Below are 18212 nucleotides of genomic sequence, written 5' to 3' on the forward strand. Positions count from 1 at the left end.
AGAGCGATGGCAGATGGAATTTAATCCAGATGAATGCGAGATGATGCACTTTGGGAGCAGTAATAAGAGCAGGATTTACACAATGAGTGGGAAGGTCTTACAGAATGTTGAGGAACAGAGGGACCTTGGAGCACCAAGTCCAAAGATTATTCAAAATGGCAGAAAAACTAGATAAGGTGGTGAGGAAGGCCTGTGGGAAATTAGCCTTCATTAACCAGGACGAAGAACATAAGACCAGAGATATTATGACTATCAACATGGAAGGTATGATAGAGCGGCACAGTGGCGCATGGTAGAGTACAGGAACTATCAACTCTGAAAACAGAAAATGCCAGAGATACCCTGCTGGTCAGGCAGCATCCGTAGAGTGTGAAACTAAACCAACATTTCAGTTCGATGACCTTTCGTCAGAACCATGAAGGCTAGCCTGAAATTATTAAATTCAGAGATAATAAAAATATGGAGGAGCGATTCAAAACGGCTAAGAGAGCAGCAGAATTAAACAGAGACAGAAGGAGGTAGTTTTATTGGGAGCATGGATGTGTGACTGGAAGCTGATTATGGAGTCAAAAACATCAAGGATGGAGACAATGTTTTTTGTCAGGGTGGATTGGAGTGGGGGTGGGATTGAAGGTGATGTTAGATTTGGAATCTCAGGAATAAAGTTTGTGCTATGGGTCAAAAACAATGGCTTTGCTCTTCATTTTACTTGATACATTTCTGTTCACCCTGTCTCCTGGGTAACGCAATTTCTACTCGATTTTCCTCGAGTTCTTTTTGTAAATTAATTTGAAATTAAATCTTCTGGGTAATCAACAATGTGGGGAGAGTTGATGAAAATGTACGGTTAGAATAAAACATGGATTCATGTGGGATTAGTGGTTGACAGTCATCATGAACATAGTGGGCCGAAGGGCCTGTTGTATCTCGTCATGATCATAATGACTTTTGAGATACAGCATGGAAACAGGCCCTTTGGCCCCCCCAAATCATATCGACTTGCGATCACCCCGTATACTAACACTACTCTACACGGCAGGTAGGGGTAATTTACAATTTTACCAAATCCAATTAACCGACATACCTATACATCTTTGGAGTGTGGGGGGAAACTGGAGCATGTGGGGAAAACCCACGCAATCACGGGGATCCCGTACAAACTCTGTACATACGCCACCTGTAGTCAGGATCGAACCCTTGTGCTGTAGGGCAGCAGTTCTCGCCACTGTGCCAATGACTTGTTTGTGAAAACAGTTCTCTCATTCAAAAGAATTCCATCCAAAAGGCAGTATAGGTTACTACTACTCCTCATGTCCTTTTTTTAAGAACTGGACCCATGCTCCGTACAATCTGAATGCCAACCACAGTTTACTTACCTGCAAACCCATTGCACACTTTCCCATTCAGCAGCTTATATAGCCATCGAGTAGTAGGGAAAGAGGCCCTTTGGCCCAACGTGCCCATGCCACCCATGCTAGCCCCACCTGCCTGCATTTGCCTCCCATCGCTCTAAACATTTCCTATCCATGTACTTGGCAAAATGTCTTTTAAATGTTGTTATAGCACCTACCTCATCTACGACCTCTGGAATCTCGTTAAATATACCCAAAAAAAATCCCTGCAGATTCTTCTCACCTTTAACCTATGTCCTCTTGTTCTTGATCCTGTACACTGGATAAAGTACTTTGCATTTACCCTTCAGCTTATTCAGTCACTGCCTTTCTGCCTTATCCCTGAAGCACATGTGCTAAACCAGTCTCACAACGAAAAGTACGTCTGTAAATCGATATTAAATGAAAACCTACACTATAGTCGACTTTATGTGTGTCAGTGTGTGGCTTAACCCTGCCGTTAGGCGTCGTGCCATTTTCGCCATCTTGTGAAACAACTCCATTCACTGTAATGGATACGGTTGACTTGGTGTACGGGACGGTGAGTGAGTCTCGCTGACTCTCTCCTCCATCTCCCAGGCCGTGCCCATCCTCGATACCGCCATTGACGGCGTCGTCTTTCTTCCGTACTCCATCACTCGCCAGTGAGTATTGGCTGCCCACCTGGTCTTTGGCAGCTTGTAGCTGAAGGAATAAATACACATGTCAACTTATTGTCAGAGCAGAAGATATCTTACCACGCTGGAGTAACTCAGCGGGACAGGCAGCATCTCTGGAGAGAAGGAATAAGTGACGTTTCGGGTCGAGACCCTTCTTCAGAGAAGAATCAGAGTTTAGGTGTGGAATGTGGTAAGTAGCCAGGGAGAGATGTTGCTGGTTGGAGAGTGAGCATCCATCAGCGCCCTCAATAACCCACAGGGTTGGGAAATCAGATCAAAACAGCCTTGTGAAACATAGTCCTAGATTCCTAGTGTCATATAGTCTTATAGCAATGGAAACAGGGCCTTTGGCCTAACTTGCCCATGCTGACCAACATGCCCCATCTACACTAGTTGCACCTGCCTGTGTTTGGCCAATATCCTTCAAAACCAGTCCTATCCGTGTACCAGTCCAAATATTGTTTTAAACGTTGTGGTAGTGCCTGCCTCAACTACGTACCTCACCTGGCAGCTCGTTCCATATACATACCACTCTTTATGTTAAAAAGGTGTCCCTCAGGGGGAGTTTAATTCAACTTTAAAATATCTTTTATTTTATTAAATTAAATCTTTCCTCCCTCACTTTAAACCTGTAGGTGTCCTCTGGTTCTTGATTCCCCTACTCTGGGTAAAAAAAACTCTGCATTTACCCTATCTATTCATCTCATGATCTTATGGCTGTACAAGATCACCCCTGATCCTCCTGCGCTCCAAGGAATAAGGTCCTAGCCTGCTCTACCTCTCCCTCCAGCTCAGGCCCTTGAGTCCTGGCAACAACCTCATAAATCTTCTCTGCACCCGTTCCAGTTTAACAAGATCTTGTAACAGTATTGAAGTGCTGTGAAGCTTTAAGCATGCGCCTCAAGAGTTCAAGAATTAAGTGCCTGAGCCAGGGATAGATAATTTATGCAATTATGGGAGAATAAGCCAGCATGATATATTTATTTAATTTATTGGTTTACTTTATTACTACAATAATAAACTAAATGAAATTAAGTGATAAGTAATGAACTTATTTTACTTCAAAGACTTTGTTTATTTTAGCTTAGTTCGGAGATACAGTGCGGAAACAGACTCTTTGGCCCACTGAGTCCACTCCAGCCAGCGATCCCCACACACTAACGCTATCCGACATACACTCGGGACAATTTATAATTTCAAGCCGATTAGCCTACCATCCTGTACGTCTTTGGAGTATGGGAGGAAACTGGAGCACCTGGAGAAAACCCACACGGTCACGGGGAGAACGTACAAACTCTGTACAGACAGCACCCGTAGTCAGGATTGCACCCGGGTCACTGGTGCTGTAAGGCAGCAGCTCTACCGCTGCACCACTGTGCCGCCCTGTCTTGTTGTCTTGGGTTTGTACTACAATTGCCACATCTAGGATCAGAGGATGGTGCAAACATGGAAGAACAAAATGCTGTGATACCCAACTGCTGAACAATCTGAAAGTCTCAGGAATGAGTGTTCAAATCCTATAAAAAGCAGTTTTAGAATACAAATCCACAAACAAAAATGAATGTTAGAATCAGCAAAGGGAAACATGAAATGGTTGGTGCTATAAAATTCTAATTGATTCACAAATATAATTTAGCAAAGAAAATCTATTGTTCTAATCACCCCCAGTCAGCCAGGATCTTAGTCTAATGTAGTTCCAATGTTCTTGAATCTGGGTTTAGTTTAGAGATACAGTGCGGAAACAGGCACTTCGACCCGCCAAGTCCGTGCCAACCAGTGATCCCCGCTCACTTGTACATAATCTACACACTGGGGGCAATTTACAATTTACAATTTTTACTGGAACGTGTAGGTTTTTGGAATGTGGGAGAAAACCAGAGCACCTGGAGAAAACCCACGTGGTCATAGGGAAAATGTACAAACACCGTACAGACAGCACCCACAATCAGGATCATAACCCGGGTCTCTGGCGCTGTAGGGCAACAACTCTACTGCTACATCACCATACCACCCCATCAATCTCCCTCTCAGGATCTTAGTTACAATAAGCTGTTCCAACGTCAGATGCCCACCACCCCAGGGCAGAGCGGGGTGGTCAATAAATGGCAGGAGCTTCCAAAAACTGACGGTGGTGAATCTGTGGAATTCATTGCCACTGGTCAACGGATATTTTTAAGGTGGAGATGAATGGGTTCTTGATTAGTACAGGTGGCAGGGGATATGGGGAGAAGGCAGGAGAAAAGGTTGAGAGGGAAAGAAAGATAAACCATGATTGAATGGTGGAGTAGACTTGATGGGCCGAATGGCTTGAATTCTGCTTCTAGAACATGAACTAATCACTAAACACCAAGTAGAATAAATCCCCGAATGTGAATGATTTACTAACCTGAGCTTCTTGCTCTTCCTGGTGTTTCTTTATGCTTTCCATAATCTCTTGAAATTCCTTCTCCTTTTCCTCAGCCTCCCGGAGGGTGGCTTCATTTTGTTCGGCATAAGCCATCGCCACGACAGCCAGAATTAAGTTGATCAGGTAAAACGACCCGATGAAAATGATGATCACAAAGAAGATCATGTAGGTTTTCCCAGCAGCACGCAGGGTCTGGGGGAGAAACGGAGGAGGCAACGTCCTGGTTAGATGGCGTCTGTTTGTTCCTGAATCTTGCTGCAAACTACCAATGATTTACCATACAATACGATAGAACTTCATTTATCCCAGGAGGGAAATTGATCGGCAAACAGTCATAAAACACAAAATACATGAAACATGAAATTAAAGTGATGAGTGGAAAGGCTTGGGGGATGCGCAAAGATTGGGGAGTCAGTCTACCCAACGACAGAAGGGAAGGAGTTGTACAGTTTGATAGCCCCAGGTACGAAGGATCTGTCCTGCATCTTGGTGGAACCAGCCTGTTGCTGAAGGTGCTCCTCAGGTTGACCAGTGTGTCATGGAGGGGGTGAGCTGTATTGTCCAGGATGCTCCGCAGTTTGAGGAGCAGCCCCCCCCCTCCAAGACCACTTGGATATCACTACGAGATTGAACAGTGTGGAGAGCAGTTTAAATATGGAGCCATCGTTGGGTATTGATATTGCACCCCTTGCAGCAGCTTTTATTTTCGAGCAACACCGATGGCTTTTAAATCATCTTTGTTGTGAGGATGTTGGTTTAACCTGAGAGAAAAGGGAATTGGAACCAGGGTCTGTGAGGATAAACTAAGGCGAAATTAATAGCGAAAACTTACCATACAGAGGACAAAGAGTGTGAGCTGAAATATTCTCTTTCAATACACAGGGGTGATTTTTGCACATTACTTTTTTTAGTGTGTTGTATCTTCACAAGATATTAAAAATAATAAGCTAGAAGTAAGTAAAATGAAGTACAGTCACTAAAAGGCCCTGCCCCACTTTGGCGACTTTTTCGGTGATAGCAGGAGAATAGGCTGTGGCCACATGGTGGCGGGGTGACAGCGCGACGCCTGTATTGTTGTGAACTATTGCCTCAATTGTAGATAGATAGATAGATATTACTTTATTAATCCCCTTATTCAGGGGAAATTCAGATGTCCTTGCAGCACACTAATAAAAATACAACATAGCATTCAAGAAGTTTAACATTAAAACATAAAAACATCCCCCCACAGTGGTTCCCACTGTGGGGGAAGGCACAAAGTCCAGTCCCCATCCTCTTGTCCACCCAAAGTCGGGCCTATGAGGCCTCCACAGTCGCCGTTACAGGGCCCGATGTTCCCGGCCGTTCTCGCCGGGTGATGGTACTCCGGCGTCGGGAGAACCCTCAGCGGCTTGGGGTGCCAGGAACGGCCGCCCTCCTACCGGAGACCACGGCTTCCAAGCCAACAGACCGCGCCGAACGGAGCTTCACACACTGGCGATCTCGGCGAAAGATCCCAGGCTCCGGGATGTAAAGTTCAGCGCCGCAGCTGGCCGCTCCACAGAATCGCGGCTCCACGATGTTATTATCGGCGGTCCCAGCATACTGGAGTTCCAGCGCGGCGACCCAGGCAAGGCATCGCCCGCTCCGCGATAGCGCTCCGCGCCGCGCCGCCGCCAAAGCCGAGGCTCCGGCCAGGTCCCCTCAGGAAATGTCGCTCCAGGACCCGCTGGTAGGCCGCGAGGACAGGTCGAATGTGCTGCTCGGAGGAAGGCAGCCTCTCCGACCAGGTAGGGACTTGAAAAAGCAGTTTCCCCCTTCCCCCCCACCACCCCCCACACATAAAAAGATTAGACCCCCCCAACTAAACACTTTAACGTACTAAAAATAATAAAAAAGAAGTGAAAAAAAAAACGGACAGCTGCAGGACAGGCAGCCGTTCAAGACAGCGCCTCCACTCGAGAAGGTGTCATGGCCTTTTTCTTGTCGCTGCTTGGTTTTGAAATGTTCAAAACCTCTCGGCGACAGTTAGCTTGACGTTGCATGACTTCTCCTGTTGTAGGTACTGTCAAAAGTTGTCGTAGGCTGTCGCCAGTTTGACGCCATCTAACGTTGGCTGTCGCCGGGTGCTGACTTCGGCGAATTCAAGTGGCGGCAGCTATGCGTCAGTATCAGCGTCACGAGAAGTCACGTTGCGTCATTTGAACAAAAGTGCACCGCTCCACCCGTCTTCAGTTGATGCCGTCAGGATCATAGTTTGTGGTAGCTTGTCGCGGGCTGACGTAGGTTGACATTGGTTATCGTAGTCTGTCGCGGACTTTGTCGTGGGTTGACGTCGTGTGTCGTGAAGAATTGGGGCGCCGTTTGACGTAGCTTATCGTAGCTTGATGTCGACTAGGTGGCAGCCCGTCGTAGACATTGTCGTAGGGGGCCTTTTTCTCGGCTTCACGCCACGACAGAGACTGCCGCCGAAAAAGTTGCCCGAGTGGGACAGGCTCTTTACTGCATGCACAGTTAATCAGATTCTTCTATTGCATTTCTGATAAGCAAGTGAGAGTTTGAAATAGTCTGTACAAGATGCTGAGCTAAACAAGCAACAATGCTTCCCCTCAACCAGACTGAAAGATTGTTAATGAATGACCTAAAGCCTGGAGCACGTGGAGTAAATTAGAGTAGAAAGTCAGTGTTAAAATAAATATAGAAAGTGCAGTAAAGATAGAAATAAATATTCTCTTTCTATTAATGAGAGCAGAGAGCTGATATTCACATACCCAGCCTCGTCATTGCAGCCAAAGACCAATATCCAACCATCATATCTAAACCAGCAGATATTTTACATGGTAGTCGACATCACACTTTCTTCCAAAGGGTAAAGCTGATGCCAGGAACAATAAGAGCTAAACGGGAGAGGAGCAAGTATCTACAATTGTGAATCCCCATGGAAGGGATGAGGGTGGACATCCCTGGTACAGCCCTCGTTTGGCCTGTGATCAGGGAGAAGTTTAAAACCATTGATCAATTAATTTATCTTCATGCATTCCATCTCCCTCTCAGCTCTGCTTTAGACCACAAGAGATTGCAGAGTTGTAGATGTAGTCCAGTCCATCAAATAGACTAGAATCCCATCATTGACTACATATAAACTTCACACTGCCTCGGAAAAGCAACCAACACAATGAAAGACTCGTCCCACCCTGGTCATCTCTTCTTCTCCCTGCTCCTTTCGAGCAGATGGTACAGAAGCCTGAAAACATCCACCCCCAGACTCAGGAACAACTTCTTCCCCTCCATCATGAGGCTTCTGAATGGTCTTTCCATAAGCTGGGATACTGTCTGATTCATCTCTAACCCTTTGTTGACATTAGACCTCTCTATGGAACTGATGCGCTACAATGCTGACAACTGTATTCTGCACTCTGTATATTCCCCTTTGGGCCACCTATTATACTTGAATTTGACTTGATTGTATTTATATTAAGTATCATCTGATCATTGGATAGCATGCAAAACTATTGTTTTACTTTGGAGTCACGTGAGTGACAACATGAAGAGCCTGCTCAGCACGCATGCGCGGCATTCAGCCAGCAGTGCAAAGCGGCGCATCGGGAGTCAGGCGCTCCCGCTACGAGGTGAAAGAACGGACCGTCAGGTAAGATCTGAGGTCGGGTTTTCTTTCACAGGAGAGCCTTCTGCTTTTCAGGCAGCGAAGAAAGGCTCTTGGACAAACCTGTCCCCCGCTCAACTCCACGGAGGAGCGTTCCATCTGGGGGGGGGGGGGGGGGGGGGGGGCAGGCAGCAACAAGGCGGTAGCACCGCTTCCCGGGCGCTCCGCTATTTCCTGACACCGTGCCGAGCCCAGCCCGCTAGCGCCTGAGCAGCGGGCTGGATGCAAAGCCAAGGAAGAGGCGTCCGGCCGGTGGCTTCCGACTTGTCGGACGGGGATGTCTCTCCACCCGCACGGGGAGGGGAGACAGCCGCCTGATGCGGCTCCTGGAGCAGGAGCTCCGGCGAGACGCACTTGTGAGGGGCGTTCTCGCAGGGGGAGTTCAGGCACTCCCTCCACAGTGTCTAGTGCACTGTCCATTGCTTCCTCCTTACCCGAGGATAGCTTTGGTGACCAGGATGGGCTGGTCAAGAAAAGAGGACGATGGCTGAAGATGTCGGGAGTATGCAAGGGGTGCAGGAACAGGAAGAGCTGCTAGGTGTGGTGGACCGCTACGTGGCAACCCCACGTGCAGGAGGCCGTTAAAGGCCCTACAGGAGAGGTGGTCAAAGAGGCGTATACAGCTCCAGAGAACTGCGAGTCCCTTAAAGTGCCGGCTGTAAACAGCCAAAAGTGGGGGCATGTTGGGGCAAACATTCGGAACCAGGAGCTAAAACTGCAGCGGATCCTCAGGCTCCTGACGTCAGCCATCACATCGTTTGCTCGTTCCGTGGACAAATACGGAGATGACCACAACATTTGTAAACAAATCATAAGACCTGCCATAAAGTCCTAAATTTGCGGGGTTGTGCAAAACCCCAGCCACTGAGCCAGACCCACTGCTCTTTGGCAAAAACCTCACAAAGCATATGAAGGATATGGAGAGGCCTTAACAAGCTTTCGGTCTCATGAGGGCAGGCCCCGGGACGAGCAAACCAAAAACAATAACAATAAAAACCCTAAGCAGCAGCACCCTATCGCGTCCATCAGTCGACGTCTACCATATGGGACTGGTGTAAAGCTCGGGGTCCGCATTCTATCCCCGGAAGTCTTCTTTAGATGAGAGCCCAGAGCGGACCCCATGGAAAATGCGCCACCCCCCAACATCACCGCATCGTCAGACGACGTGCAAGACTCGTTGGACCGGCAGGAAACAGAAGAATACCCATAACCATGGAGGTAGGTGGGTCTGGTTCCTACCAGCATATAGAAAATAGGGGCTTAATACTAACAGGGGGGAGATTACACCTGTTTAAAGAAGCACGGGAGTATATCACGAGTGATCAGTATATACTCAATGGCATTAGTGGATACAAAATACAATTCATACTAGGAAAGTTGTCACCAGTTCAACATTCACCCCAGAGGGTATTTTCCCCTCTCCGTTAAAGAAACGAGAGGGACAAACTGAACTGGTGAGACTAATTACAAAGGGTATCATGAGAAAACATGAACCCTTGGAATTCGTATCAAATATATTCACTAAACCCAAAAAAGATGGTGGATGTCGCATCATCATTGACTTAACTTCACTAAATATGTTTGTTAAGTATATACATTTCAAAATGGAAACGGTTGTTACTGCCAAACAGCTAATTTCCAAAGGATACTTCATGGCATCATTGATCTTAAAGATGTTTACTATTCAGTACCATTCACAAGGATCATCGCAGATACCTGAAATTTACCTGGATGGGGCAGCTATGGCAATTTAAAGAGTTACCCAATGGGTTCACATCAGCCCTAGATTATTCACCAAGATACTAAAACCAGCTCTGGCAATATTAAGAAGACAAAAACACATTGTCATGGCATATCTTAATAGTAGGCAAGACCATGGAATTGACTAGGTTAGCTGTATCAGCTACCAAACAGTTGTTCAAAACCCTGGGATTGTCTTACATCCAGATAAATCTAAGTTGAAGCCATCCACAATCATGGACTACTTGGGCTTCACAATTAATTCAGTCTACGTGACTGTAACATTGCCAAGAGACAAAACAGTTGAATTGGCACAATCATGCAACAATTTAATGGTCAACGAATGACCAACTATTCGACAAGTAACAGAGTAATTGGGAAAATGGTAGCAGCATTTCCGGCTACACAATTTGGACCTTTGCACTGTCAAAACTTACAAAGAGCAAAGGTACAGGCACCAAAACGACATACAGGTCATTATGATCGTGTCATGAAGTTACCCACTGAAGCAATATCAGAACTACAGTGGTGGGCAAAAAACGTTTGGCATAGTTTTCAGCCCTATTATCATCTAACCCTATGTTAGTTATCCAAACAGATGCCAGTGCTCAAGGCTGGGGAGCAACTAACTCTATATCCAGCACAGGTAGTAGATGGACTAACCCAGAGTCATCATTACCACTTACACTGGGTATTAATTATCTAGAGATGTTGGGTGACTTTTATGGTTTAAAAGCATATGCACAAATATGCATCACTTGCATGTACGGTTACAAATAGATAATACTACGGTGGTGGCCTATATTAACCATATGGGCGGCATAAAATTGGTATCATGCGACAAGTTGGTCAACAGAATTTGGCAATGGTGTGTCGAAAGACATATTTGGTTATCAGCAACTTACCTGCCAGGTAAGCTAAATACAGTGGCAGACACCAGGTCACGTAAATTTAATGACTACATTGAATGGATGTTAAACCCAAAACACATGCAAAAGTTATCAAGCAATATGGCACGCCAGATATCGATTTATTTGCATCAAGGCTAAATCACCAGGTACCTATGTATGTCGCTTGGGAACCAGACCCTGAGGCAGCAGCAGTAGATGCGTTCGTGCTGGATTGGGGAAATTCTTCTTCTATGCATTTCCTCCCTTCTGCCTCATCAGTCGGGGACTACGCACAATACAAATGGACTCTGCTTCAGGTATTTTGATAGTACCCGACTGGCCTACGCAGCCATGGTTCCCAATACTCCATGACATGGTTGTTGAAACTCCGATGGTATTCCCCAGTGACCCAGAGTTATTAACACCCAGTGTCGGGCACAAGCCACCCATGCCATGAAAAAATCAAACTCCTGGGTTGCAGATTCTGCACAAATCACTTCTGGGACTGGGATTATCAGAACAAACCGTCGACACCATGTCAGCATCCTCCGAACATCCACTAAAAAACAGCACTTGTCCATCATCAAAAAATGGGAGAAGTACTGCTTGGTTACAGGGACCACCTTACTCAACCGCTACAGTTACCAACGTACTGGAATTCCTGGCGCGCCTTCACCACGATGAAGGACTCAGCTACAGAGCCATCAACACAGCTAGAAGTGCCCTGTCTGTCTATTTAAAACCAGCTCCAGGACAACAGGCCATGGGGTCCCACCCACTGGTGGCCAAACTAATGAAGGGTATTTACAACTCTAACCCCCTAGACCAAGGTACACCCATATAAGGGATGTCAGTGTGGTCCTGACATACCTCAGGGGATGGCCACCAGCCAGATCCCTCAACCTGGAACAATCTATGCTCAAAACACTCATGTTGATGGCACTTGTATCTGCACAGAGGGTCCAGTCACCACACCTATTGCGACTGGACAGCATGCTCATAGCTCCAGACCAGATCTCTGTCATTATCCAGGGACTGATCAAACAGAGCAGACCAGGAACACCTAATCCAGTCATGGAATTCCGGGCTTACCTGCCAGAACCACGGTTATGTGCCATGACCCACCTACTATCCTACATAGACACAAACAAAAATATTCAAGGGAGATGAAAAGCCTTGTGGGTCAGTCATAAACAACCTTATGGGCGGGTGACGAGCCAAACCATTGCGAGATGGCTCAAGCAGGTGCTAAAAGCTGCTGGGATAAACACTAACATGTACAAATCTCATTCCACCAGGGCAACATCCACGTCGACGGCTAAAAGAATGGACGTGCCTATAGACCACATCCTGGCTACAGCAGGATGGTCGGGGGAAAGACCGTTCAGAAATTTTATAATAAGCCGTTGGCAAAGCCTGTTTGATTTGCAGAAAAGATTTTACAGACTGCAAATATTTAATTTAAGCCCAGGGGAGCAATTTAATTTTTTTGTTGTTATTGTTCAAAAAATACCATTGTGTTTTTCTACAAACAGATTCATTGGTTGATTACGATAACACACTTCCTCCCTCAAGGACTTCGGCAGTGCGTGAAATAATATCTGTTACATGGTTTGAAATCACAGAGCTTTGAAGTCTTCACGTAGTCACTCACGTGACTCCAAAGTAAAATAGTAAGATTAAATGAGAACTTACCAGTTTGAAGTTTGACCTGTATTTTATAAGGAGTTACGATGAGGGATTACGTGCCCTCCGCTTCCACCCTCAATAATATGGGTCAAATTGATAAACTGATGTCTCCTTGTCTTTACTATGTTTACTTCAATAACTTTGTCTATCTGTGATTCGACACCGGTGCTTTGAAGTATGCCGCGCATGCATGCTGAGCGGGCTCTTCACGTAATCCCTCATCGTAACTCCTCATAAAATACAGATCAAACTTCAAACTGGTAAGTTCTCGTTTAATCTTACTATTTTTTTACTGCAACTCGGCACACGTGACAATATTATACCTAAATTAAATAGCAGTCTCTTCCAATTTATGTTGCAGATGCACATTTCTACCAATCGCTCACCTCTCCCTTCTCCTTCCCCCTTTTACACTTCAGATACCAAGTTCCATAATTCATTCAGACAATGGAGGAAAATACAGAAGGCAGTGATGATAATGACACACTATCATGCACTATCACTTACACAGTCACCAGCCCAGCTCAGCATCCATAATTTGCCACCCAGCATTGGGACAGTTATAGCGCCAGAGACCCGGGTTCGATCCTGACTACAGGTGTTCATCTCTACGGGGTTTGTACTTTCTCCCTGTGACCTGTATGGATTTCCCCGACATCTCAGGATTCCTCCCACGCTCCAAAGACGTGCGTGTAGGTTAATTGGCTTGGTCAAATTGTAACTTGTCCCTAGTGTGTGTAGGACAGTGTTAACGTGCGGGGATCGCTGGTCGGCACGAACTCGATGGGTCGAAGGGCCAGTTTCCGCACTGTATCTCTAAACTAAACTAAATTAAAGGCATTCTGCAGTAGCACTCAGATCATGTCTCTGACGTGGCATTCTACAGGAGAAGGCTGGTGGATATCGGCCATTAAACCATTGGCAGACTTGCAGAAAGCTGTGTGCAATGTCAAAGAGCAGGGTTGCTCATGGTGACCCTGCAGAAACTGCAGGTACTGGAATCTTGGGCAAAAAGACCTGGTAGAAACTTAGAGGGTCAGGCAGTATCAGCGGAGGGAAAGGACAGACAATATTTTATGTCGGGATCCTCTTCAGGTTGATTAGCACAGAAGGGTTTAATAATTCACCTTGACTCAAGGCTTTAAAACCCATCCTATAGAAAGAGAAGTATCACTATTTTAACCCTTGTGGAGTAAACTGTGATCTTTGGGGGACAGGGCGGAACCAGGCCCTTTGGCCCACCAAGTCCACGCCGATCAACAATCACCCTGTACACTAGCGAGGAGGAAACCCTGAAGCACCCGGAGAAAACCTACGCGGTCTCGTGGAGAATGTGCAATCTGTGTACAGACAGCACCTCCAGTCAGGATAGAACCCGGGTCTCTGGAGCTGTGAGGCAGCAACTCCACCACTGCGACACTGTGCCACCCCATCTGATGACTGGTGTTGCAGCATCCATTATAACACAAGTCTGGGTGGAAATGATGTGATGCAATTCGGCAGTGGAGACAGTGTGCATGTTCTCTGTCTGGCCTCTTAATTTTCCAGCAATCTACTTCCCAGCCGTTTAGTGCAATTGCTTAAGAACAAGGAGTATTAGTGATTGCATGGATCACAACTCCGCGATCCTCTCTCAGGGTTCTCTCTCTCTCTCTCTGTCTCTGTCTCTCTCTCATCACCCTGTTATATTGTTATATTGCCAAAGTATAAAACATGACATACATATTTAAAATGCATAAATATAAATACAAGTATACAGTGCATGGATAGATATGTCCCTGTACATAAACTCGCAATAGGCCTATAGCCCTTTATTGATGCTACACGTTCTTGCAGCTGTAAGCAGTACAACACAGTAGCAAGTTTAGCAATTCAATATTAACTTCTTAGTCAGTTAATGTCAATTAGTGTGTGCGTACACATGTGCATGGTGGTCATTCACCGTCTCTCAGGTTATGGCATGCTGTTACGTATTGTGCACCAAGATGTGCCGTATTTCCTTCGCCAAGGATTATTCTTAGTTTTGATGTATCATCTAGTTCTTTAAAATCAGGGGTTGCCACACTGAGTTTGTCAAAGTATGCTTTCCTTGTTTTGTCAAATTTTTTGCATTTTAGGAGGAAGTGCACCTCTGTTTCAACCTCATCTGTCAAACAGTGGCCGCATATTCTGTTTTCTCTTGGTTGCCAGAATCTCTTCTGTCTTCCTTTTTCAACTGCCAAATAGTGGTCACTTAACCTGTATTTGGTGAGGGTCTGTCTCTGCTTTATGTCTCTAACAGTTGAGAGATAGTCTGCCAATTTATAATCTCTTTTTAGGGCACGGTAACATTCTAATCTGCTTTGGCTTTTGGTTTCTTTATCCCAATGTTCCAAATACATTTATTTACATTGTTTGATAATTTGGTTCACTCTAACTGGTGATTGGGGGTCAGTATTGATCTGAGGCCGGTCAGGGTTTAACTGGATAGGGTTTAACTGAATAGGTGTAGTTAGTCTCAGTACCAACTGACACAGGGAACTCTTTTCTGGGTTCCCCTCTTGTGTTTGAAGGGCTTTAAACTGGAGGGTATCTGGGGGACTAGATTTAAGGTGATTCCAAAAATGTAGTGCTCTTTTCTGGATATTTATTATCAGTGGGTATCTGCCTAATTCCGCCTTACATGCGTTTGTTGGTGTTTTCCTTTGGATACGGAGGATGTTCCGACAAAATTCCGCATGCAGGGTCTCCGTTGTATGTTTTTCCCATTTACTATAACTATGGTGACTGAGTGGACCCCATACTTCACTACCATAAAGCGCAATAGGCTGGATTACACTGTCAAATATTTTAAGCCAGATTTTAATTGGAATTTGGATGTTGTAGAATCTTCTTTTTATTGCATACAGAGCTCTTCGAGCTTTCTCTTTTAGTGCATTCACTGCCATATTGAACTTCCCTGATGCTGAAACAGTTAGACCAAGGTAAGTATAGCTCATAGTGTGTTCGATAACAGTATCATTGAGAGTAAATTTGTATTTATCTTCCTGACATCTGGGTCTTTTCTGAAAAATCATGATGTTGGTTTTCTTTAGATTTACTGCCAGGCCCAATTTTGGCAGTACTCATCAAGTAGGTCCAACTGTTGCTGCAGCCCCTGTTCTGTTCTGTCTGTCTGTCTGTCTGTCTGTCTGTCTCTGTCTGTCTGTCTGTCTGTCTGTCTGTCTGTCTGTCTGTCTCTCTCTCTCTCTCTGCACACAACTAAGTGAGGATGACTCAAAAGCCAACTTCAATCTCCGTAACTGAAAGTGATCCGTCACTCACCGTCCAAGCTGCAAGTACTGGTGTAGATTTTCACCACCCAAAACATCTAAGAATAATGGAGCAAGTCGCATCGACCACTATAGGCATCTTTCTTTGACTATAAAAGCCTCTAAATCTGTCATCTGAGCAATAACTACATGCAAGTTGATGTTTAGTTGACTTTTATGCAAAATGGAATTAATTGATTTGGAATAAATATGTCTTGGATGCTTCTACAATCTACCTCTATGATGTCCCTCGGACTGACCTTGTCCGGACTTTGCTGGCTTTACCTTGTACTAAACGCTATTTCCTTATCATGTATCTATACACTGTAAATGGATTTATTGTAATAAAGTATTGTCTTTCTGCACACAACAAAAAGCTTTTCACTGTACCATCGGTACATGTGACAATAAACTAAACTGAACTGAACTGTGAAGGCACAATATTGGTGAATAGAGCTACTGGTATCACATTAGAATGGAGGCTTCCTCAGCAGCTAGGTAGGAAGAGGCCTTTGTGATGCCTCCTCCCTTCTTCACCATCAACTTTCTTATCTATCATTGTGTTTTCAACTAATTTAGCAAACACAACTTCAATGCCTTTATTCGAGTGATTTATATCGATTGCATAAACCTGAGGCTCCAGGACCAAGCCCTGCGGTACATCACGTTGTTTAGTTTAGTGTAGTTTAGTCTGTTTTCACGTGTACCGAGGTACAGTGAAAAGCTTTGTTGTATACTAACCAGTCAACGGAAAGACTATGCATGATTGCAGTCAAGCCATCCACAGTGTACAGATACATGATAAAGGGAATAACATTTAATGCAAGATAACATTGTATAAGGTCCAATTAAAGATAGTACGAGGGTCTCCAATGAGGAAGATAGTAGTCCAGGACCACTCTCTAGCTGTTGATTGGATGGTTCAGTTGCCTGACAACAGCTGGGAAGAAACCATTCCTGAATCTGGAGGTGTGCGTTTACACACTTCTGCTCCTCTAGCCTGATGGGAGAGGGGAGAAGAGGGAGTGACCAGGGTAAGACACATCCTTGATCATGCTGCTGGTCTTGCCAAGACAGCGTGGAGTGTAAATGGATTAAATGGAAGGGAGGTTGGTTTCTGTGATGGTCTGAGTGAGTAGCGGCCACAATTTTCTGCAATTTCTTGTAGTTTTGGATGGAGCTGTTCCTAAACCATGCTGAAATGCATCCTGATAAAATGCTTTCCATGGCGCATCTGTAGAAGTTGGTGAGAGCTGTTGGGGACATGCCGAACGTCCTAAGCCTTCTAGGGAAAGGAGATGTGTGCTTTCTTGGCTTCTTGGCTTTATGGTTGTTTTTCATTTATACCCACTCTATGCTTCCCACTGGCCCGTCAACATAGAAACATAGAAATTAGGTGCAGGAGTAGGCCATTCGGCCCTTCGAGCCTGCACCGCCATTCAATATGATCATGGCTGATCATCCAACTCAGTATCCCGTACCTGCCTTCTCTCCATACCCCCTAATCCCCTTAGCCACAAGGGCCACATCTAACTCCCTCTTAAATATAGCCAATGAACTGGCCTCAACTAACCTCTGTGGCAGAGAGTTCCAGAGATTCACCACTCTGTGTGTGAAAAACAGAGAGTAAAACTCTGTTTTACTTTCCACAATACCTTTCACTTGGCACCTTGGAACTCTACATAACTTCTGCAAAGAACTCCAATATATTAGACACGCATGATTTCCTTTCACAAAAACCTGTTGATTTTGCCCGATTACGTTCACATTTGCAATGTCCCGCTATAACACCTTTGATAGCAGTTTGCAGGCTGCAGAATCATTATTTCAGCTAATGGTCCGGACACAAATCTTTTTGAAGTAGCATGATTTCATTTATATGCACATTATACAATTTTGCATGGAATTGGAAATTTAAAAAACTCCAGATGACCTGAATCAATTGTTTCCCTTTCCACATATGCTGCCTGGCCTGGCCTGCCAAGCCAATAACTTCTGCTTTTGTTGTAAGTTTATAAGGCAGTCATTAGCCCTATTGTCGGGGGATGGCCCTCATCACCCACAATTATGTTTTTCCACAGTGCGCTGGGTTAACTGCAACTGGCAGAGCCGATCACTACACAATGACATCATTGTTACTGGCAATTGCCTGGTAAGATTTACTGCCTCTGATCCCTCACCAGCTGGATGCTGAAGGATTCTCTTTCAGACTGTTGCAAAGCAGCATTGACAAGTGATTCTGGCAAAGTACTGTGTGTGCTTTAGTTTTATCGATTCTACATGCAAAAAGGTCTACAGCCCACTAAGTCCACAGCGACCAGTTTCTAATACACTAGCTACACACTAAGGACAATTTACAGAAGCCAATTAATCCACAAACCCGGGAGGAAACTGAAGCACTCGGAGGAAAATCAAGTGGAGAAAATCAGGGAGAACGTGCAAATGCCAAAAAGGCAGCACCCGAGGTCAGGGTCCAACCAGCTGCACTACTGTGCCACTGTAG

At 45.3% G+C, this 18212-nt stretch overlaps 1 protein-coding gene across 1 annotated transcript in view; it reads right to left on the reverse strand.

Annotated features, from left to right (window-relative positions):
• The window catches only part of LOC129710391 (sodium channel protein type 2 subunit alpha-like), a 241316-nt gene that overhangs the window by 94279 nt on the left and 128825 nt on the right, over positions 1 to 18212 (reverse strand). The window contains exons 10-11 of the mRNA XM_055657358.1: positions 4437 to 4649; positions 1806 to 2075 (exon numbers count right to left, since the gene is read on the reverse strand). Coding sequence (XP_055513333.1) covers positions 1806 to 2075; positions 4437 to 4649 — 483 coding nt within the window. The remainder of the gene's footprint in view (positions 1 to 1805; positions 2076 to 4436; positions 4650 to 18212) is intronic.

This window comes from Leucoraja erinacea, chromosome 27 (assembly GCF_028641065.1).
Source record: "Leucoraja erinacea ecotype New England chromosome 27, Leri_hhj_1, whole genome shotgun sequence".
Classification (NCBI taxonomy): domain Eukaryota; kingdom Metazoa; phylum Chordata; class Chondrichthyes; order Rajiformes; family Rajidae; genus Leucoraja; species Leucoraja erinaceus.